Here is a 24,287-nt window from a genome sequence, read left to right as displayed (position 1 = left end):
TGGTCATAATACCTGAATTCTCCTTCCAGTACAGTTTACAGGACAGACTGGGAGGAAATTCCACCCCACTAATCCCACTTTATGTAGATTAATGGTTCCAAGGTTCCCATGCTGCTCCTTCTGCCAATGCTACATTACTTTGCTCTTTCTGCCACTCTCTTCCTATCTAAAACTACACTTAATTTAATACTCATTACTGCAAAAGGTGTTTGTCTCTAGTCCACTAAAGAGCTTATCTGGTGAGATATCTATTATTGACAACGGAAATGCAGAGCTTGCTTAGAGATTCTAAGAGATCTGTTAGGGAGCAGCACTAGAGCAGTTGCTGGAGGACAGGCCAGCCTGCTTTGTAGTTCTAAGGACTGATGACCATCTGGTCCTTGATGCGTACTGTGATCTGGCCAGAACAATCTCTGCATCAGTCCAGCAGTCCCCTTGAGTACAACTAAATTAGCTAACTCCAACAGCGTGGAATTCCCAACAAGGTGTGGAGCAGGCAGTCAACCCATGACCATGCTAATTCCACTATGGAACTCAGTTTATTTTGACATACATGGTTTAAAAATCCATGTGTGAAACCAAAGACATTATTGTTAGGTATCAGAGAATGAGCAGAATCATTCAGCTGCTAAGATCACTTACAAGCATAGATTTCCATTCTTTACCAAATATCCTGTAAATTATAACTCAAATGTAACTTCTACTTCAATTCTTAACAGTGCTGCATTCTACTTAACCTTAGATACAAACATATGAATCTGTATTTCCAACATTTTTAACCTGTGGCTAATTCCTTCAGTAGCAGTTCTCCCATCCAGATCCTTGGTTTCCATTGCTAGAACTACTGCTTGAATCAATAAAAACTAGCTCCTTCTACCTGCATTTAAGACTCATTAATAGAAAATTGGCTGATGTATTCAATTTTCTCACCAGACATCTCTTGCTTTCACAAGAATATTCCTTATTTTTTAAAACTGTATTCAATATCTTACACTGAAACACTGAACTTGAGACAAAGCCAACAAATGCAGAATTGCTTCTAGATTTAGTAGCATTTCTATTTTTCTTCCCCAAGAACTTAAGCTACGTACTGCCTGCGTAGAAAGTGACTCAGTTCAGGCTCCTTGGGACATATGCACTCGTGAATTTAGTTCTCAAGAAGCCATAAGTCTTACTAACAACATGCCCCCAAATATCAATAGGAAAACAAAAACTGAGCATGATTCTGATTTCTTCAGAAAATTACCAGAAGCTAAAAAGCAAAGGAACGGCACAAGGTTAGACTGCCTGGAATGGAAATGTGATTTTAAGATATGGTTTTCTTTTCTAAGCAGATCCCATAGCAACTGAAATAGCCCTTCCCAATGTGGAAGCGATGCTGAGATGTTTGCCGTTTGTTTATGGGAGCTTCTTCACCAAGAATGAATCTGTGAGGCTAAGAGAAGCCTCTCTGAGGACAGAGAGATGTGTGGACAGCAAGCCATCAAGCAGAAAAGGGCAGGCTGGGGAGCTGAAGGATATTGATGAAGTCAAAGTGGTTTCCCTTTCATCAGTTGTGCTTCTCTCTTGTTAGAGAAGCCTACAGTTGCCCAGCAAAACACACTGCTCAACGGGAGCAAAAAAGCAACTGCAAGGAAATGCCACTAACACTACAACCTGCTCCTCTGTTTTCAACTCCTTGCCATAAAACGTACTGTGCTACAGCACCCAGCAGTACTTAGCTAATGGAGAAACATCAAATAAACCCGACTGCAGTGGGATTAAGCCAACTGAGCTTAAATAAAACAACAAAAGCAAAAGGAAATGTTTTCCAATTGGATATGAGTCCACAGAAAATGTGCTTACTGAGGCTCTTCAAGGCAGTTCTCAACTGAAAACCAAACACTGGAGCAGTGAACTCACAGAACTCTGTTACTGTCCATTGTTTCCCCAACCAGAACTCTCATCTTTGTTAAAGGTTCTTGGAGTTTGGAATTTTAGAGGTTTTTTTTTTTTCTTGCCTGACAAACAGGTGGGTTTCTGTCTTTTGAAGGGGATAAGCTCCTGCTTGCTTCCTGAGACCAGTCCCCACTTCAGGCAGAAGCCCCTGTGCAGGCTGCATGTACGCGCAGCTTCCACTGCGTGGCATCTTGTGACAGTCACACATGCCTCCCAGAGCTGTAGTTGATGTGAGGACTGCATTAGAGCCGTGAGTGACCCAGCTGGCATCTGCAGAGTCGAACGGTAACAGCAGTTCAGACATTTGGGGCTGATGCCAAATCTGACAGAGAAGCTGGTCCTGACAGGTTGGGTGCGACTGCTGCTCAGCTGTCGAATCCACACCAGGATTTCAGCTCACCAAAGGGCAGCTCATTTAGAACCTAAGGCGAGCCTCTCAGCATCTTAAGCCTGCCATTTTGCACTAATGAGTCGCTGGTTAAAATGTATAAAGAGCTCTGGGAGTAAGAACTGCAACCCATGACTCTTCCCTCCATTAAAAACCCTAAGAGCTAGGGTTAATTTCTCAGCAAGATCTTAAAGTTCCTGTATGCTTTAGTTTGAGCAGGGAAACAGCTGTAAAACTCAGATTTAAATGCCATCCATCAATGGACAAGGCTGAGTCTTCTGCCTTGCAGAGGACAGTGCTATCAGTGAGCTGTTTTCCTCCTCTTTCTCCTCTTTCAAACGAGAGTGATGCTCCGAGCTACACTCTAAGCACTCTGTGTCTGTTGGCATATGCCAGACATACTCTGAGGTAGTCTCACAAAAGGAGCTCCTTTCAAAAGAGGCTGAAGGACTGAGTAGCTGTAGATCCTAAGACAAAATGCTTGGATGCAATAGGCTCTGTGCTGTGCTGGATGATGCACCTGGGGCAGTTCAGGCCATGAGCAGAAGAATAATTCAGGCATGCCGAAGCCACGGCCCACAGGCCGCGTGCGGCCTGGCACATCTCGCAGTGCGGCCAACCTCTGCCCTGCCCCGTCATGGCGGCAGCTGTGTCCCGGTGTGCACCCATCACTCGGCAACAATCAAAGCACTGGTGTGTGACTGGCACTGTTACTGGAACCAGAGGAAGGGGAGGGTGCAGTGCAGTGCTGACTGTTTCTTGTACCCATCACGGACACTGAGTTGCATCAAATTCCACGTGTGTTACACCTGGCACATGCTTGTGCTGCTTGTTGAGAACAGTGCAGTGTCGAGACAAATAATACGGCACTATGCTTAATTTGTAAGGAAACTGTGTCAGCTTTCAAAGATTACAATTTGAAAGGACATTATCTGCAAAAACACGCTGCCAAATTCGATGCATATCAAGGAATGCTTTGTAAAGACAAAACAGTGGAACTAAAGTCTGTCATCTCCACATAATCTTTTTTAAAAAGTTAACACAAATAGACTCAGTTGTAAATGCTAGTTATGTGGTAGCAAATCTGATTGCAAAAAAAAAATAAAAATCAAAACCATTTACTGATGATGAGTTTATTAAGCAATATTTGGAAAGTGTGATAGATGTAATGTGTCCTGATAAAAACCAGATTTTTCTAAAATCAGTCTCACCAGACTGTAGCCAGGTGCACAGAAGAAGTAGGAACTTCTGTCAAAGGAAATCTGGAGAGTGCCAATTTCAATTTTTATGACTTAGCAATAGATGAAAGCACTGATGCCACAGATACGGCTCAAGTTTTCATTTTCATCAGAGGTATTGATAATGAATCACTGAAGAAATAGCTTCTTCGGTGCTGTTAGAAGACACAACTAAATATCATGATGTGTATGAAGCAGTAAAAGTTACGTTAAAGCAATTTTTGTTAGCTCTTGTCAACAACTCATTGTTGACAAGCTATTGATGCTGCCCAAACGATGATTGGTAAAAAAGAGTAACTTATGAAATTAATAGAAGATGACACAATTACCACTGGCAACTCATTTTGATTAAATATCACTGCATCAGACATCAAGAAAATTTATGTGCAAAAGCTTTAAAAATGGTAACATCAAGCCAATTGTCATCAAAGCTATGAATTTCATAAAGTCCACGGGATTGAATCATTGCCAGTTCCAGGAATTCCTTAAAAGAATGGATGCTGATTATGGAGACATCATTTACTTTTCTTAAGGAAGGTGGCTAAGTCAGGATAAAATGCTAGAAAGATTTTATGATTTGCAAAATGAAATCAATTCATTTATGGAACCAAAAGGAAACTTTGTGCCAGAAATTGAAGATGAAAAATGGCTCATAGATACAGCATTCTTGGTGGATTTGAACACTCATTTAGAAGAGTTAAGCATAAGGTGAGAATCAACTTATCTGTGCTGTGTTTCAAATCATAACAGTTCAAAATGAAATTTATGGCAAGCTTAAGATATGGCAAATAATTTCATGCACTTTTATATGTTGGCTAAACACTAGCATAAAATATGCAGCCTTCTTTTCAGTTTTGATAAACGAATTTGAGAATAGGTTTCAGATTTCCAAAAAAAAAAATCATCTTTTTGTTCATATTCACAACTCCATTTCCTTTTGACATAAATACATTAACTACACATTTGCAAATGGAACATATGAAGTTGCAACCAGACGTTCAACTCAAAGAAAAATGTGATTATGTCTTTTTACTAGATTTTCGTAAGACCTGTCTTAAAAGACAAAAATATCCCGTGCTTCACAATCACACTTTATACGTCATCGCTTTTTGGCAGTACATACATTTGTAAAACCACTGTTTTCAAGGATGAATCACAGGAAAAGTAATATTTCATCAAAAATTTCTGACAAGCACCTCGAGAACTCACTAACATTTGCAACCAGTGCCAAGGAACCAGACACTGATGAATTATTTTCAGAAATACAAGGTCACATATCCCACTAATTTTATGTTTTTGTTTCTCCCTGTGTTTTATATTTAAATAAAAAATATACTAAGAATAAGTCTTGTTACTTAGATACATTAACTATATTATAAATTTGATATGCGTGTCAAGACAATTCCTGCAAGCCAAAACATTGGACACCCCTGGCATAAGTCAAGAACTTATTTTTTAAGTGAGCCCTCCCAAAAGTAACCACGTAGTGCCCCAATCTGTGAAAATCAAGATGCCCAGAGGTAACATTACATTCTTCAAACAATGCATGCTAATTCTTTCAATTCCTATCATCAGGCTGAGCCTCTGAGAGTTCAGCACTGAACATCTGCTAAGTCACGCACCGCCACTTCCACTTTAGCAGCCTTGCTGAAAATGAGGAAGCATCCACACAGGGCACATATCCATTGAGCTACTGTACAGTATTACCCTTGACATGTCTTACAGAATGCAAAGGGTTTTACTGGTACTCAAGGAGGTGCTGTTTCAAGACCAGTGGCTGAGAACAGCTGTTGCCCAGCATGATCATCCATATGTTATAACATACATAAATATATATGTGCACACACACACAAAGTGTGAGTTGAACATGTCCAGGCCAATCCACATCCATGGATTAATGGACATTAACAGCAGCCTTTTTCTTGAATAGGTAACCAGGAAAATCCTACGTTTCCATCTCAGTCTGAAGCCTTCTTTCTTAACACTGCACAGCAGCAGGTTACTGAGGATGGCGATGCAATGAGTACAGAGAATACTGGAAGCCATAGGAACAGTGGAAGACTTTGTCTGGCAGCATTGGCAGGACTCCTAAGCAAAAGCTTCCAGTTTCAAAAGCTATCAACATACTCAGACACTTCATTTACACTTCAGGCACTGGCAAAAAGGACATGGTTTTTCCTTGCCATCTTTGTTTGTGGAAAGGAGACGTATTCTTAGCATTCTTACACACAGTCACGCTCAAAGGCTCCATGATGAGATGAACTCCCCAGAGGGTATGAATTAACTTAGCTCCAAGCTGTTATGCTTAATTATAACAGAAAGGCCACAGAGCTTTTGGTTTGGAAAGACAGCTGCAAAAATAAAACAACAAGGTAAAATAGATGGTACAAAATATCCACATTTATACCAGTTCCAGGGACCTTAAAATGTTTTGCTGTGTTGGTTTTCTTTGTTGGTGGCAGTGGTGGCTTGTTGGTTTTTTTTCCATTTTTCTCTCCAAACTCACTCTTACAATATCTTCACACTTAATATTTTTGGCTAGATAGATCACTTTAAAGAGAAAACCTGAAACTACTGCAGAGGCTCATGGAGCACAATCAGACCATTTCCAAAAAATTGAAATGATGTCCTCGGAACTTGACATTTTGAGAGTTTGATTTCTGTTTCAAATTATTTGCCATACTATTCCCCCGCACAAGTAGGTAGATGGAGGAAAAGGAATTACCAAGAGACCTGGAATGTGCATGTTCGGATTTATTCTGTTAACCACTTTCACTGGGATAGAGCACTCATTCAAGATAGCAAGACTAGAAAGGCTAATGATGGAAAATGATGGACTTTTATTGTAGCCTTCATTCCAAGGACTCCCCAAATACTTCATAAATTTCAACTGATACACAAACTACCCTTATAAATCTCACTTTGTCACTACAGAATGCAGTAGCACAGCTGGAATGCAGTGCAGCAGTTCACTAACAGCATAGAGTCAAAATCATGCATATTTACAGGCAGTATTGAGAGAAAAATGACATCCATCTGAAATCATGAGGATAATTTATGAGTGCAGGATGTCGTTATTAGTAACATTCTTCTAGATGCATGTGGTATTTTAAAAACAGAAAACAAGACGCATCCTGTTCCTTATGGAACTAGCTATGAGGCTACTAAAATAAAGCACGTCTTTCATCAGCTTGTGTGAGGACTGGCTCAGGTGCCTGGAAACCAAGGCTTACTCATGTTTTTTATACCCTGTGGTTGCTTACAGTTTGTTATTCATTTCTGTCCCCCTTTCCTGCCTGTCTGCAGTGCTCTGTCCTCTGCCAATAACAGACTAGCATGTATGCTTTTGCACAACAAAACACACATCTCCTCCTCACAACAGAGATGACTTTTTAGCAACTGTTGACTAAGGAAAATAAATGGATATTACTTGTCTCCTTAGGACCTGCTGCAGAATGGTTTATAAAAACTTCTCTTGCTTTTGACTGTGACACACAGGCCTCCTGAAGTTCCCTTCTCTGATCTTTAATCCTTCTCTCTGGGCTTACGGCTGAGGAAAGCTTTCTAGTTTTAATAACGTTACAAGAGCTCACGTGTGTCTGGGGATGGACCTGGAAAGCTTTGGGGTTGAATTATGCATTGTGACTAACAAGTTGCCCTCATTTGGTCCTTGACTCAGCAAACTTGCCTTTCTCAGCAAATCTCTAGGAAGTCAAACTACTTTAAGGGAAGCATGATTCTGATGCAAGTTTGTTATATGCTGTTGGTTCTGCCTTAGCTGAAAAAGGACAAGTGACAGACAGAGAGAAAGGAGTATGTGCTGGCCACCATCACTTGTCCCTTCAGTACAACTCCACAGCCTCCACAGGGAGATTCTGTTTATATGGCTTTACCAAGCACATCCATCCAACCTGACATGGAGATTTAAGACTCATACTGTAGTGTCAGCAACCAACAGTAGGAGGCCAGATGCCTGCATGAATCCTCACTTGCAGGATTCACCATGCATACTCCATCAGTTAACCTTCAGAGCGTCATCATTTGGAGAACATTCTTGCCAACTGAATTGAGATTCCTGCTGACTTCAGGAGGGAGGGTGCTATTTAACTCCCAGGGGAACTTCACAGTGCTGCGTCAGTAAGATTCTGACTTCTAAAACCACAAATACACTGATTCTGATTCAGGCCTCTCTCTTCTCCTCCTGGAATGTGTCTTCTATGGATGACGAAATACTGCTCAATAACAAAATAGATTCATTGGTATTTAAAGGAGTAAAGGGGTGAAAAGGATCAGCGAGTACAAGAGGAAGGTGGATAAAGAGATATCAGTCTGACCCTAAAAAGCCTTCTGAAGGATGATCACATATAGAAGTTAGCCTTGCATACTAACTTCAGTGTTGGTTCTGGTCAGTTTTAATACCTTTCTCTGGGTCATAATTTAAGAAGCAAATAGAGATCATGAAATCATAGAATCATTAAGATTGGGAAAGACTTCTAAGACCATCTAGTCCAACCACCTACCCCTGATGTTCCCCACTAAACTACAGTCCCTAGTATCACATCTACATATTTCTTGAACACCTTGCAAGGACAGCATCTCCACCACTTATGTGGGCAGCCTGTGCCAAAGCCTGACCACTCTCAGATGTTTAACTCTGCTTCACCAGCTCTAATTGCAGCCAAATTCTGAATATGTTGACTCCAGTGGAATTCATACCAGCTCATTCAAGTATTTCTGAGCCAAATTTATCCCATGTTTATGATTCTCTGAAAATGCTCCTAGAAATCCAAACTGGTCCTACTAATAGACCCAACTTTCTCCTAAGTTTTTGTTTGTTTCAAAAAACAAAACAAAACAAAACAAACAAAACAAAACCTTTAGAGCATTTGCAAGACAGATAAATAATTTCAGGCCAGGAATCTGCTACAGAATACAGTGTTTTGATTTGTTCTGCATACATATAAATCACAAGAAATTATTCCTCTTTCAAGAAGAGTGAGAGAAGACATGATAAAAGAATAAAACTTTCTGTCTCTGCTGCCCTCAGGCAAAGTTTTTCAACATCAACAATCTTTAAGGTCAATCAAATCAGTGTCTTTCAATTCATTTCTTTTGATAAGCATCAACTTCAGATCTTGCCAAAAGAGCTCAGAAGACTCACAGACTTTATTGCTGTCCCACCATTGGCTCCTGGGAAATAAAAGGGGTTATTTTCCCTGCTCCTCACAAAAGCCTCGCTTCTCTGATAATTTTTTGCCATGTGGCCTATTGCAAGGTGCTAAACAATTTATTTAAATAGCAACTGTTCCAGTTTCTTGGCAGTAATAACATTGATGAAGGGAGGAGGAGAGATTTCCTTGAGTCATTCCACTTATCTGCCAGTTCTGGTACTGATTCAAAAGTGTTTTTCTCCCTTCCCATGTTGGTTTGCCCTTTTCTGAGACAGGCTGTACCAACTGTTGTCACTGGTAAGAACAGAGCTCCATAGCTTATCTAAGACAGGAAGCTTCAGAAGCACGGGAAATTGCTGGTGGGAAGTGAAATGAGTCATCCTGTTTGTGAATGGGTTAAGCAGTAGGAGCTTTTTCAGAATCTTTTAACTTGCAGCGACACAATGTCCTTACTCAGTACTGAGGAATATCACCAGACTAAAGAACCTGGAAGGAGAAAGCACTCATCCCCTCTCTGGTCTTTCAGTTACTGCTGTGTTCTCAGGCAGCTGTCCTCAGGCACTGTGCACTCACCATGTGCCTACTAATGAATAGGGCTTGTGCTTACCTGCCCCCAGTTTGCCTACTGGCAGTCAACCTTTCTACACGTGTCTGGAGGTATAAGCTGTGCCACCGATGCATTTGCCTTCCACAAGTCTAAATTGTACTGAAGAGTTGCAGAGTAATCACGAACCATGTTCTTGCACTGAAAAGAGCTCTCTGACAGCAGTTTCACAGTTCCCTATATCTGTGTGCATCTACCCTTATATATACTCAAAGAATAGGCTTGGTGATGGCATAATTGCACCTCTTTCTCAGCACCCCAAGCACACTGTTCATAGTGAACTTCCTTGTTTCCCCAAGATGCAATGACAAGTGCTTCTGCACAGCAGTGGTATGGCTAGGACCTCAGACCTGTGGATTCTTGCAGTGGAGCTTACAGCCAGCAATTACTTTAACTGGCTTTTTGCTGAAAGGACAGATGTATTCTTAGAATCATAGCATCATAGAATCACAAGGTTGGAAACGACCTATAAGATCATCCAGTCCAACCGTCTCCTCATCACCATTGCCACCACTAGCACTAAACCATATCACACAGCACGTCATCCAGACGCCTCTTGAACACTGCCAGGGACGGCGACTCCACCACCTTGCTGGGCAGCCATTCCAGTGCCTGACCACTCTCTGAGAGAAGTTCTTCCTTATGTCCAACCTGAACCTCCTCTGATACAACTTGCGGCCATTGCCCTGTGTCCTGCTCATTGCCTGGGAGAAGAGGCCAAATCCCTCTTCACCACAACCTCCCTTCAGGAAGTTGTAGAGTGCAATGAGGTCTCCCCTGAGCCTCCTCTTCTCCAGACTGAACAATCCCAGCTCCCTCAGCCGCTCCTCATAAGGTTTGTGCTCCAGACCCCTCACCAGTTTCGTTGCCCTTCTCTGGACACGCCCCAGGACCTCAACATCTTTCCTGTAGTGAGGAGCCCAAAACTGAACATAGTACTCGAGGTGTGGCCTCACCAGTGCTGAGTAGAGGGGGATGATCACCTCCCTGCTCCTGCTGGCCACACCATTTCCAATGCAGGCCAGGATGCCGTTGGCCCTCTTGGCCACCTGAGCACACTGTCGGCTCATGTTCAGCCAAGCATCAACCAACACCCCCAGGTCCTTCTCTTCTTCACACTCATCCAGCCACTCATCCCCAAGCCTATAACGCTGCTGGGTTGTTGTGCCCAAAGTGCAGAACTCGACACTTGGCCTTGTTGAACCTCATCCCATTCACCTCAGCCCAGCGGTTCAGCCTGTCTAAATCCCTCTGAAGGGCCGCCCTTCCCTCAGGCAGATCCACACCACCTCCCAGCTTGGTATCATCTGCAAACTTGCTGAGGGTGCACTCAATGCCCTCATCCAGGTCATCAATAAAGATATTAAACAAGATGGGCCCCAGTACCAACCCCCGGGGGACACCACTTGAAACGGGTCGCCAGCTGGACTTCACTCCATTCAACCACGACCCGCTGGGCACGGCCTTGTAGCCTGTTCCTTACCCAAAGAAGGGTATATCTGTTCAGACCATAGGCAGCCAGTTTCCCCAGAAGAAGCCTGTGAGGGACTGTGTCAAAGGCTTTGCTGAAGTCTAGGAAGACTACATCAACAGCCCTTCCCCTCATCTATCAGACTAGTCACCCAGTCGTAGAAAGAGATGAGGTTGGTCAAGCACGACCGGCCTTTCACGAACCCGTGCTGGCTGGGCCTGATCCCCTGGACACTGCGTACATGCTGTGCAATCTCATCCAAGATGATTTGCTCCATAACCTTCCCTGGTACTGAGATCAGGCTGACAGGCCTTCTTCTTCCTTTATGTTTGCTTTACAGCAATTTACAACTTCTATCCTTTTGCTATATCATGTCCTTGTTCTGAAAACCAGGAAATTCAATAAATCGTGTTATGGAAAGATCTAATTATTTTTGTCTTTTTTATTTTAAAGGGTTTTTCTAATATTTAGTAGTCTTTTTTTTTTTTTTTTTTTTTCCATCTGTGAGAGTTTTAATAACCTCTTTCGTCAGGCAGGGCAACTCATAAAGAATATAAATATTTTGCTGTTCCTTGGAGGGCCATTTGCATGTACAGTTGGGATTGTCAGAAACACAGTGACTTACCAGCAGATGATCAAACAGAAGGACTTTACCCAATATTGAAGTCGTCCTGACTTAATCCACATACACAACATTATCAGCATGCTAAAATCTTTGCTGCGTGCCTGCAGCATCCCCTCCCTGAAGCACCTGCAACACCAACAGACAGCAAGGCATGGAAGCTCAGAACAATGCAGGAATCTTGGGCTCTGATACTGGTGGTACAAGTGATTTTCCTCTGAAGAAACTGCAGGCATAAGCCCCCCAGGATTGCCCGTCCTCCTGATGAGTTTCTCAGATAGCATGATGCTGATACTATTTGATTTTGGTCACTGTCAACACAAGCAGCTTGAAATGAACCAGTTCCTTGTACACAAATTCCTAATCCCAGTTTGATGAACCTCTTTACTGTAACCCACAACTAATTTGCTTAAGTGGTTTTATAAAAACAGGTACCACAAGACCATATAGCAGTCAGAGTGGCTGAGACAACACTAACTAGACTTTCACTAATTAGATCGAGCTCCCTCACCTTCCCTCGCTGACAGATTGTGAGGATGAAGGAAAACCACAAAATGGTATCCAGTGATGGTGTGTCAGGTGCCTGAAATTGAAGTGGGGCATGCGCTCAGGAAGTGCTTCTAGTTTCTCCTACATGACTGCCTGCTGCTCACTAAGAAGTTCTGCACTGCATTACAGCAGAACTTCATTCAGAACTGAAGACAGTCTGCAGCACTTAATAGGCAGAGATTTACATCTATCAGGCAGTTCTTTATTTCTCAAATACCCTAAAATTCCCTAATGATTAAGCGTTTCTCAAAAAATCCACAGGAGAAGAACCCTGGTCATACATGTTCAGTTATTCACTCTCCATGAAAGCTGCCAGAAAATGCAGCATTATGCCTTCCCTTCCATCTTTTCTGCAGAATCAAGGCTTCAGCTGCAGCTCCTTCAGTCCAGGTAACCAGATGGGATCCTCCCAGTCTGCAGACCAGCCACCAGGGCAAGGTCTGTATGGATACTAATTAGCAAGTCCACAGCCAAGTGAGGACATCAGGAAGACCAAACATGGCCATCAAGTACATAGCCATACAGCCAAGTCCTAAGGCCTGCCGGATATATCTGTGTGAACTCATTAACTCACACATCAGGATTAGGTTAAATATCAAAAACCACTTCTTTACAAAAAGGGTTGTTAAGCACTGGAATAGGCTGCTCAGGGAGGTGGTTGAGACACCATCCCTGGAGGTGTTTAAAAACCATTTGGATGTGGTGCTCAGGGACATGATTTAGCAGAGGGTTGCTAGACGTAGGGTAGTACAGTGAAGTCGTGATTGGACTCAATTATCTTTATGATCTTTTCCAACCTGAGCAATTCTCTAACTCTGTGATCACCACACAGCTATCGAGTCCCAGCTCCCACTTCGCTTGCTGATACAGAGCAGTACAAGCCACAAGCCAGCTAATTCACCATGGCAGATAAGGCAGCTTTCATCAAAAGATTTCAAAGTTCTTTTCAAAGGAAGGAAGTAATCCAGCATACAAGATAGGATACTCATGCACAAAGCAAGGATGTGACTTGCCTGGCATTAGGCAGGAGGCTCAGAACAATCTTCTCCTGAACTCACCACACTGCTTATGCCCAAGGCACATTTATTCTGCCAAACAAAGCCTTTCTTTTAATTCTCTGAATACTTGTTCCCATTTTCTGCTTTTAACTGCCGCTTAATGTAACTGTGCATAAATAAATGCTAATTAGTATTATTATTACTCCTGCACAGAAGGAGAGCATGAAAGGACAATACGAACACCAAGACTAGTCTCAGCATTGGTTTAGAGCACAGATCTCAGTTCTCTTTTCTACATTTTGTGATGACATATTTCCATAGTCTTGAGAGCCACGTGTCGCGCAGTTAATGCATTCTGCTCACCTTTACCAGCTGAAGGTTCTGCCTTGGAACTCTACATGTAGCTGGTTGGTTTTTTGTTTTGTTGTGCAGTTTTTTTTAATGGTACTACAAAAACAAAAGAAAGCACTAAGGCTGCAAAGTAAAGCTAGCATTCATCTGTTGAGAAATGAGAATAGAAACTTGCTTTTAGTTAGAGAGGTTCTGCCTCATCAGATTTCAAGCAGTCTTCAACCATGTGGTCAGAACTGTCCCAAACTAAGCTATGCTACTTCTCTCACACCTAGCTCTAAAACAGAGTAATTGTCAAATTAGTGCACTTACAAAAAAGGATGGAGACATCTGTCATAAGGTAGTCACATGTAGTTCTAGTTTTGCTGACTGAGACACATTGAATGGCTTTGACTTCTTATTGTCTTACCACTGGCTATTTAAGATTTTTAGGCCCCTTTTTCTTTATCTTGACGCTAGAGACCATCCAGGGCCTCCTACTCCTCGACCTGAAGTATACCTCCTCTATTTTTGCATTTTTAATAGTTTAGACAAGGGTAATGAGCACAATCTTATGTGAAGAGCAGCAAAATAATCCTGCTTGGCTCTGAAGGATTTATTAAATTGACCTTTTGAGTTCTGTGGTGGTTAGATCATGCTGTTAATATTTTAGATGGATTTCCCACCTTGATTTACCCATATGAGTAATGAAGAGGATGAGAGCAGAAGTGTCAGAAGTAGCTATTTAGGCTTTTATTTTATTATCCGGGTGTGTTAAGGAGCAGCAACAAGTCCATGCATATGGGTCTGCTTAATCTGTTAAGAAAGTGAATGTAGGACAACCTAACCCTACATTCCATTCCTGATAAGGTGTTCACTGAAGGTTTACTTCACCTTTACTACAAATCTTAAACTTAAAATATACTATTAGTTTTCTATTAACCTCTGTCTTGTTTGACTTACATTTCAAAGGTTGGGTAAGGAAAGGGCAGTAAAAAGTTTGCTGATGTGTTCCAGCAGAATCAAGGCAAAAGGGCTTTGAGCTTATGGCTTGGACATGAGACAGAGTTTTTACATGTCAAAGTATATAATAAGCAATGGCCTTATTTCACTGCTGCAAGTAAAGCTTTCTTTAGCTTTCACTAATAATCGTACAGCTTTCTGTTAGGTTTCCTTCAAAATATTTAAGTTTGCATTTTGTTTTAATAATCTGTAAGCTTTCTGTGGTAATTTAATGATTTGATTCCAAAACAGTAGTTCAGACACTCTACTGCTTGAAACTCATTCTGTACCGAGACATTTTCTCCTTGCTTATTTTAACATGACAGCATTTACTGAATGGGCTCATGTCATTTTCCCTTCCAATAATTAGCAAAGGTGAAATCAATTAAGAACTAGTTTTCCTAAGAGTGTATGCAAGTCCCTCACAAATTAATTGCTGGTTCTCAGATTCATTAGAGGTTTTCTTCAAAACAAAACAAAAAAAAAATCATGCATGTTTTGTTGTTGATGGTGGTGGCTTTTTTTCTTTTACAGACTCATCTCACTTAGGATCCATGGTGGGCCTTGTTTGGAAATGGTCACTTGTAGCAAAAGAAACTATTGGACTCTTGTTCTGTATAATGAGGAAGGGTGAAAGATTTGCAGTGACTGAGGATGGGGACACCAGAAAATGAAGTGAAAGTTTTGCAGTTAAAGTAGTTGAACTCATTAAAAATGTTTCTATCCTTGTATTTGCCATACAATTCCTGCAGAAAACACAGAAACATGGTCTTGGTTTTAGATAGAAGGTCAATTGCACTTTCTGTTTCTTATTTCTTTTCTGGCACAGGTCAAGATCCGGAATTCAGATTTACACAAGTGCTGAAGCCTTAATGAAACATCAACTTTGAACATCTCAGCGGGGAATGGAGGAAATGCAACTTTCCCTCAGAATTGTAGGATCTTGGTCAATTGAAAAATGGAATATCCCAAATTAACAGAAATTCAGGATAAATTTGCACTTTTCCATGCTTCAGTTCTCTCTGAGCAGAAATAACAGCTCTCCTACAATTCAGTATTTTTGGCAAAGTGGAAATGTATAATCATCAAAGAAGTATGAGAAAAAAGTCAATACTTAAAAAAAAAATCATTCTAAATAGTGCACGCTAAAGAAAAAATAGAACACTCGCTTCTTGAATACTGCAATATTTTGTTAGCAGAACACTTAAGCCATGTTTATTCATTTTCAGATCACGGAGGGTTGTTTATGCTCTTGCTATTAAAATGTTAGAAGTTTGAGTGCTGGCCAGGTTTGTCTTTGCAATTTCTGCTCTGCAGCCTATTCAATGAGCTTCGATGCAGGAAGTCCAAGTCTTACAGGAAGTTTAAACCAAACCAGTAATAAACCTGCTGCATCTCTACCTCCTAACCCTTTCTTTTTGAACATCAACAGGCTGTCAAAAACATTAAGGGCTGAGACAAGAGATTTGACTCTTGGCTCTGACTTGGCAGGATGGTCTGGTTCTGTTTCCCCTTCTGTAAGCACTACTACAGATCTGAAACAGCAAAAAACAAAAAAGAGAGAGAAAGAAAACAGCTGTGCCCACCTCAGCCAAAGCAGCAGAGAAATGATTACAGTTCTTGTGCATCAGGTGGTATGCGTTGCCTTTGTATTCTTTGCCCAGCTCTTCCATAATTTTATCCACATCCTCTTCTGTGAAGTCTGTGGTGCCTAGTGCGATGGATTCTCTAGTAAAAGCAAAGCACAACAGGAAACATGGAAAGCTTGAATGAAGAGAGTGATATGTCACCAGGAAAAAGGAAACGATAAGGCAATGGCAAGAAGGCCAGGTGTAAGTCATCAACATGCATATCTGGGGCTATCAGACAGATTCTTACTTTAAAAAATGGCATGCTAATATCCTCAAGTTTATCCGTAAAGCAGATTACAGCACAGAAGCAGTCCCCAGAGCCTTCTGCTCACCACCAGGGACATCTCAGTTCTTGGGGTCTGCTTGTTTCCCCCTAAATCCATAGCTGCTCAGTAGAAAATCACAGTAGGACAGTGGAGACAGTTTTCCCGTCATAGAGACGTTTTCCATGGTATGGGCCACAAAGGAGCAGACAGAGCTTTATGTGGGAACATATTGCTTCTCTCAGTATTCACTCAATAGTGCTTGTTCTTCTAAAGTCTGCAGCACCACCAGTGTAAACCCATAGCCTGTGAAAGTCAAGTCCCATCTTCTGAGGGCAGTTCCTTGAACCACAGCCCCAAAGCCTGAGCACCTTGAACAACCCCTTAATGAAGTATCCTCTCAGACTCCTCTAGTAAGCTGGCCTGTCTTTTGTGACAGCGTAAGTATAAACACAAGAGATGACTTCTGCAATATTCATAACAAGGTGATGCTCATAAAAAGAGTAGTTTTTTATTTCCCCATGCACTGGCTCTGTATCACACAGTTATTTCCATTCTTGCTGATAGGTAAAACCAGGAGCACGGAAAGCAAAGAAAATGGGAAGAGAGAACTACACTGATTTATAACTATACTTTTAAACCCTTCTAAACACACTTCAGCACCACTCCTCATTTGGTGTAAGTTTTATCAGCCATCAAGAACCCCTGCAGAGCTCCATTTGAACAAGGTTTGTGTAAAGGAGGCAGTGAGAGTGCTAATGAGAGAGAAGGGGGAAAGGACTCCCTGCTCTCCCTACAGAGACAGCTACTAGCAGGGAAAGAAAATGTAGAAAAGGGCCCTTACTTGAATTTAAAGGTCTCGCCAAGCTCTACCACACTGCCAGGTGTGATCTCGAAAATCCCACTGAAAGGGTAGGGATGCCCTCCATAGGCAAACTCTGACAAGGAAAGAAAACAGACAGACTGTGAGTAATCGAATGAACTCTGTGTCAGGATGGCAGCAGTCTTTAAAGCTCAGCATCAGCACCAGCAGCTGGGCCATTGCCAAAATCAGCTTCAGTCAGCCTCTGAAAGACATTTTCTCTGCCCAGTTACCTAGCAGCCTGAGGATACCCTCAAAGCCTCAGATCCAGAACAGGTTCCATCAGTGCTAATACTGCTGGTTGCACTGCTAATTAGTACCTAGCACTGCTAATCTACTTCTCAGTGCCAGAAAAGATCGCTGGGTCCACCTCTTTGTGCCTGTCCACATGGCTTCCTGTCAGTACAAAGTTGAGTGGCAGAGGCATCTGGAAATACTATGAGAGGCTGTCAGCAGTGATACTGAGCTGGGAGAAGCCTTTCCTAGGTAGAAAGAAATCTGTCCTCTTCTTCCAGAGGGATTTGCAGGCAGCTATGAGGAATTCTTTGCTGGAAAAAAAACCCAAGCTAATTACATTCTGCTGCCTTAGCATGTGGGTTGAGCCTGGAGGCCCCTCCATGTTATATGGGCCATCTCACATGGCCTATGAAAGCTACTGTGCTTGAGACAGAGCACAGCACCCCCGGCATTTTATCTGCTACATGGCACTAGCTAAAAATACCATGAGTAAGATAATTTCAGTCAGTCCCATTTAACGCTGTTTGAAGGGGGAAACGGAAAGTCCGTGATGCTGTCCTGTCCTTTAGCTTCACTTTGCTGCATCTCTTCTCACAGACACCTTGACCACATCCCTTGGATGCTCTACTCAGCTTCAAACCACTTGGTTATTTCAAAACTTACAGACCATAGACGCTGATAAAACTAACACAAAGCTGGTTTACTCTGACACAGAATTAGCACAAACTTTCCTTATATTGGTTTCAATACAGCTACTGATCCATCTCTCTTCCCCCACCCCAGACTTTCCTACACTGCTGGTCCTTCCTGCTATTCTGCTACATGCCTGCACAAGCTATAGAGTCTGCAATTACACACTAAAGATCAGAAGGGCTACTTGGTTCATGGCAGAACTGCAGAAGTTCTAGCTGGACTACCCAACAAATTAAAACAGAACTGGTCGAGTTTTTCACTGCTCAAAACATTCTTGCCAAAAACTATAAATTTTGGATTTTTTTCCAGATCAGACCAGCCACGCTGGTTTTTTTTCCCCATGTACTGAAGATAATGAAAAGGAAATACTTCATACCTCTGCCGTAGATCTCAATGCCAGAATGGAAGACACCAATGCCCAAGGTGGAGGTGTATTCATTTATCCAGTACTACAGTAAGAAAAAAAGTCACATTTGGAATTATTAGCAGGAAAGAAACATGCAGCCTTGCCCTAACGCATCCCTCCATCTCCTTTCCTCAAGGCAACTTCTCTTAAGGACAAGAAATATTTTTGTAATTTTTGTGAGACAAATTGTGACTCTTTATAGAGTGACAGCAGTGGGCACCTTGTCAGCACAGCTGACTGGGATTACTTCTCCAAAACAGGCTCATCTAGTCCTTGCCATATAAAGCATTTTCCTATATTAAGATACAAACAGACCTGAACCTTCATAAACCTGGCTCTGACAGGACATGGACATTCATCTTTCTCCTCATTTAAATATCTTTCTCTATTTTTTCAGATTCACTTCTCTTTATCTTCCAGATCTTGAAGAGCTTGAGTTAAAGCATTCCCAGATATTTTCTGCACGCTATTTTACTTCACTTCCCAACATCTTCTGCAAGTTTTAGGCAGGTTTATTTGGGCAACCAGATTTTGGAGACAAATCCATTTCTCTTGTGTGTCAGAGGAGCACCATTTAGTAGTTACCTACATCATCAGTAATTGCTTTTTAGGAAAAAAGGAGTTCTGAACATACCAGTCAACATTTTGCTCAGAGGCACATCACGTTATTAAGCTGTTTCAGAAGAGACTGAAGTCTGGCTGCTCCAAAATCAGGAGTGAGGCAACCACAACATTACCCAACTCCGAGACAAATTTTCAAGAGGAGCTGTTAAGCAACTGCTGCTTTGGAGTCCAGCTCTTCCTCATTAAGTATAGAGCAGAGGAGCACCACAGCACGCATGCACCACTCCTCTGCCAGCACTGCTCAGGGCCTGTTTCCACCACACCGTGAAGGACAGTGCAGACATCCAGAATTAGCTTAGCTGGGGCTTGTTTGGAGTGGGGAGCTGTGCAGCTATGCCAGGGCAGTGCTGCACTGGAGATAACGAGCCCTGCTCAGCACAAGTATTTATTAGGTTAGCTGCAGAGCTGTGCTGCTGCAGAAATGATATTTTCAGGCAATGAGTGGAAATTGCCAGCGCCTGGTGTATTTACAGTTCACTTACAGTTAGCATGCAGTGAAAACGCATCTCTAGTAAATCTCAGCAATGCAATTCCTATTGTAATCAAGCACTGCAAGGGAAGAGAGCGGCGTTCACTTGTCTCTCTGTATGATGACGAGATAGGTTCATTAAGTGAAAATTCTCTTATGGGTCAGGTAACAGCTTCTGGAGAAGCCACAATGATCTGCAGCATCTCTGGTGCCTGGTGACATGGAGTTCCACATAATGAACAGAACCCTCTGCTCGCAGGCAGCCAGAGGTTTGGCACACTCCATCTACCTCCTGCACTCTGCTTTCTTATGTATTTTTGATGACTGCCTTGAATGCAGTAACTCTGTAAATCACCTGGAAATGCTTTCTGCATGACCATTGCTACTCTGGAAGAACACAGTAGCTTTGATGTGAAAAGTGCTGCCCCCAGCCTGACTTGATGTGGGGTTGGTCAGTATTGATACCTTACACTGTGCTCCCCAAAATTCTTGCTTCTGGCAGTACAGCAGCTTCCTTTCCTTCCAGCAAGCCCTGTAATACTTCTTGTTCTTTGAGTTTTGGTATCATAGATCATTTATTAGTGCAGGATACCTGACCCAACCTAGACCCCTTCCCACTGCTCTCTTCAATTTTTGTAGAACCTCTATTTAACTCATCACTGAATTATGCAAACTCTCTGGTCTGGACACACCAGAGCACTAAACCAGAGCTAGACCAAGCAGCCCTCAATATCCGCCAGCTGAGATGAGACATGAGCAGCACATCCTCTTCTCGAGCAGCGCACCGGTGTTTGGGGATGGATGCCCCCTTGTTTTCTGCTGCCTTTCTCCACAGACCTCTGTCTCCCTGCCCACTGCAGGAGGGATACCCCTGCTCCTATGGTGGAAGGAGATGCATATGGGAAGAATCCATATGATACCAGCCACAACTGCTAAGGAGCCCAAGACCATCTCACATGGGCAGTGAGGGCATGTCCTCAGTTCAGTTCTTTCATCTCCCAGTCCCGTGGGTTAATACCTCAGGCTCTCAGATAGCATCAGTAAGAGTCACAGAAATACTAATTTCTGCAGTCCCACAGTAACTGCTTCCAGAGGGTAAGGTAAGTAGGTTACCTTCTCCCCCAGGCTGAGCTATTGGCTCACAGCAATAATACAAGTGCAACATACCTGGGTCGCACCAGCTGCTTTGCTTACAGGAGTAACTAATAAGATCTTTTCAAATCAGAAATGTTCTTGCATATTAGCTAGTCAGGCTATCCGCAGAGGCCATGCTGCATCTGGCTTCTGTATTTCAAAGAATTTAAATTGAAATCCACTTTCAAATACAGTTTTCCCTTCTTCCTTGTTAAAGTCCATGTTGCATCCAAACAAATAAGCAAACAAAGAAGAAAAATAATGCACTAAATACAACCGCCTCAAATAAGCAGAGCACTGCCATGACACAAGCCCATCCTGTCCTCCACCTGCCTGCACCATTCTTGTTCCCAGCATAGCCATAGCCCCAGAACAACCCCTGCCCAACCAAGGGAGCTGAGACAGGCTGCAGACAGCAGGACAGCTAGTGAGGAGGCTCCACCAAAGGGGAAGGGAGAGAAACAGAAGTATGCTCATAGCACCTGCTATGCCAGGTGCTGAAGGATTACAGCCATAACACAGACTTTTCTGTATTTAAATGATGTGTTCTTTAGTATGAAACCTTTTATTGAACAATTATGGACAGAACTCTGACAACCTCAGCCATACTTAAATTTCAACCAAGCAAAAACACTTTTTAGTGTTTTCTTTCAAATAACCTTAATAACACAGGGGTGTTATTGAAGTGTGATCTGATTTGCATCTTAGATAATACTGAAGATTTTTATTTGCAGTCAACTATTATCAAGACCAAAATGCAAAGCAGCTCTGAATCATTGCTGCTGTCCTCAGCTTACCCCTATCTCCAGGGTACTGCAGAATGTGCCTTCAGTGTACGACTGAACATGCAGCAACCACTGCCTGGCACTGGGGCACAGCCCACGGCTTGTCTCAGGAGGAAACTACGCTGAAGTGAACATGTCAGTCACTTGCAGAGCTGGAAAAAAGAATCCAAGCCAGATTTGAAATCCAGTTTGTAGACATAAGCACGAGCCAGCCTCGTTTTCCAAAGGCTTTGCAGTTCTGAGCATATGAATAGCAGCAACAGTCAGCAAATACTCATCTCTTGAGTAAATTGGCTACTGCTTAGATTAAAAAAAAAAATAAAAAAAATCTGCAGCCTGTTCTGAGCCAGATGAAAGAGCTGGGGGATTGAATTCAGCAAGATCTTAGAGGGACTTGTGATTCATATCTGCATTGCATGCTGCCTGCAAAATCACGCTGTAAAGCCTATACAGAAGGACTTAGACCATTCTGTCTTGTTTCCATCACAAACCAAGACAAACAACAGCTCAGAAGGGAAGAGAGGCAAGGGTGAAGGCAAAACAGACTGCAGCTGCTTCAGAAAAGCAGGAGACAGCCCAGGAATCAAATTCAGACCAGAGAGGAACCTCTTCCCATTTGCATTTTGCAGTGTATCAGTTAAGATCTTATAATGCAGGTCCCTGATGATGTAGAATTTGGAATTTTCCAGTTTTAATTCAAGCCATCCCTGATTTCATGGTCAGTTTGCTTCAGTGTTCTAAACGTCTGGTGAGACAGCTTAGATTCAGGAGACGCTCTGAGTCAGTTGTTATGTTATCTATTTTACTCATCTTTACTCCTCGGAAATAGAAGTGAAAGTCTTATTGGGACGGGAAACCATATCTCATATTTGTAGATAAGAAACTAAAGAGCTTCATTATGCCTCTGTTAGTTTGATACAAAGAAGCAGATAGTGCAGCACTTGCAGATAATGCCACCCTTTGACTTTCCAGAGCATGAGTTTTTAAGAACTGCTACTGAAAACATAGGTTTCCAGAAAGAGAGATCCATCTATATTTCAATTCAATCTTCGGTTGATGCCATACTATAACATCAAAGTTTTTATCACAAGTTTTTTCTTTATCTGCCCTATTTCAGACCATTATTTTCTGTGGAATCATCAGATTCTTCCCAGCATTCCTGTACCAAGCAGTCCAACCTAACTAGCTCCCTTGAGACTAGAGACAAGACTGTCCATAGGGCAGGGCAGCTGGCTCACTGCAGTAGAGAGCCTTGGCTTGTCAGATCCCACTGCAGGACACCCAGGGCTCTAGCTGTTATTGGTATGCTCCATGAAAGGAGTCTGACCAACAAGAAGCATTTCTTCTTTCCTCTGCATTTATTAGATACACCATGCAGCCTTTTCCTGGTATTGTAGTGCTTGGTCCTGCCATTACCTTACCTAGGCAACTTCAGGAAAACATGCAACAAAGTGTGAATGGTCATAAATGTACTGGTCAGTCATATATCAAACACCAGAAAAATTCATCTGTGCTGTTTAAGCCAAAAGCCAGTATTAAACAGAACATCTGATTGATGCAGGAGACCTGCCAGAGAGCAATAAAGTGGTACCTTGGCACTATTTTCTGACATGTATTGATCCAGATCTGAGAGATGAGAGCACAAACAACAAAGCTACAGAAGAAACTAGAGAACATCATTTCAGGAAATCCTTGAGTGAAATCTGAGCCCTCTAAGGCCAGATACAAATGCTCAGCAACTTCAAAAGAGTTTCAGTTTCCCCCTGTGAATTTTTCTACAAACCAAACCAAACCAAAATCTATAATGTTGGGCCTGCAGAGGTGGAAGGAAAGAGCCTAAAACAGCTCACAGAATATTCTCTGAATAATGGTTGCAGTAGTGAAGGAAGCATTATCTCAACTATATACAGCAGGCTTCCTGTAATCTTTGTCAAGGCATTTTAGTCATATTATGGCAGTATTCACTTGCGTCCCACAGCCCCAAGCATGCACACAGCTCTGCTAATATGTCCACATCCTTCTGCTGTTCATTCCTTCTGGCCCAGAGCTCTAGTAATAAAAAATCATCATCATCATCATCATCATGTGGAATGACAATTATATAGCATGGCTGTTGTAAGTTTTCTTTGGCAATTGGATGAGACCCAAGCTCATTTCAGTGTGACCTGTGTCTCTTTTACACTCATTTCCCCAGAGGGTCAAGGTTTTTATATTAACCAAATCTAAAATGCTATTTCCCTAATACACGGTGAATACAGATTAAGCATAAAAGGATTTAAATGCATGCACGCAGAACAGCAACTGAAAAAGAAGCTTAACACGATATTGAGAAGAAGAGTGATGGCAGAGGCCTGTCTTTGGTAGTTTATACCTAGGAAAAGCTGTCTGGATAGGTGCTCACCCTGTAGAACTCACAGAATATGACTCTTCTCAGTTGGAAGATCACCTTCTATGCCGTGCTCTCTTTGTTGCTGGCAAAAGGGATCAGTCTGCAAGTCTCGTGCTGCATCAGCTATCAGATCGCTCTAAATCCTATTAGCCAAAAGCCTCTGTTTTACTCAGGTATGCTAACTTCACTTAAATGCCAGACAATGTTAAAGAAACACAATACTGCAGTAAGCAGTTCTCTTACAAACCAAACCCACAGATCAGTCTCCAGTTGTGATAGGTAACAGCAGGCAAGTCTCAAGAAAAACAATTCATAGAGAGCAGTCACTGGCACCTTTGTGAACAACCAGCGGCAGAACTGATCAAAGCCTGGGAAACTCCAGGGTTTCCTGGAGAGCAACCGAGTGCAGAGAAGGCTGCAGCCTCAGTGCAATCGGAGAGCTTGATGTGGCACTTAGATGGAAGGCCATACATGAGAAGACTC

General features: G+C 42.3%; 1 protein-coding gene across 1 annotated transcript in view; it reads right to left on the bottom strand.

The window, feature by feature from the left end:
* The window catches only part of LOC128085797 (deubiquitinase DESI2-like), a 56,038-nt gene that overhangs the window by 4,307 nt on the left and 27,444 nt on the right, over positions 1 to 24,287 (bottom strand). The window contains exons 2-4 of the mRNA XM_052693670.1: positions 18,374 to 18,446; positions 17,050 to 17,143; positions 15,898 to 16,039 (exon numbers count right to left, since the gene is read on the bottom strand). Coding sequence (XP_052549630.1) covers positions 15,898 to 16,039; positions 17,050 to 17,143; positions 18,374 to 18,446 — 309 coding nt within the window. The remainder of the gene's footprint in view (positions 1 to 15,897; positions 16,040 to 17,049; positions 17,144 to 18,373; positions 18,447 to 24,287) is intronic.

This window comes from Tympanuchus pallidicinctus, unplaced genomic scaffold (assembly GCF_026119805.1).
Source record: "Tympanuchus pallidicinctus isolate F22 unplaced genomic scaffold, pur_lepc_1.0 scaffold3, whole genome shotgun sequence".
NCBI classification, from domain to species: domain Eukaryota; kingdom Metazoa; phylum Chordata; class Aves; order Galliformes; family Phasianidae; genus Tympanuchus; species Tympanuchus pallidicinctus.
This window is presented reverse-complemented; position numbering and strand designations above follow the sequence as displayed.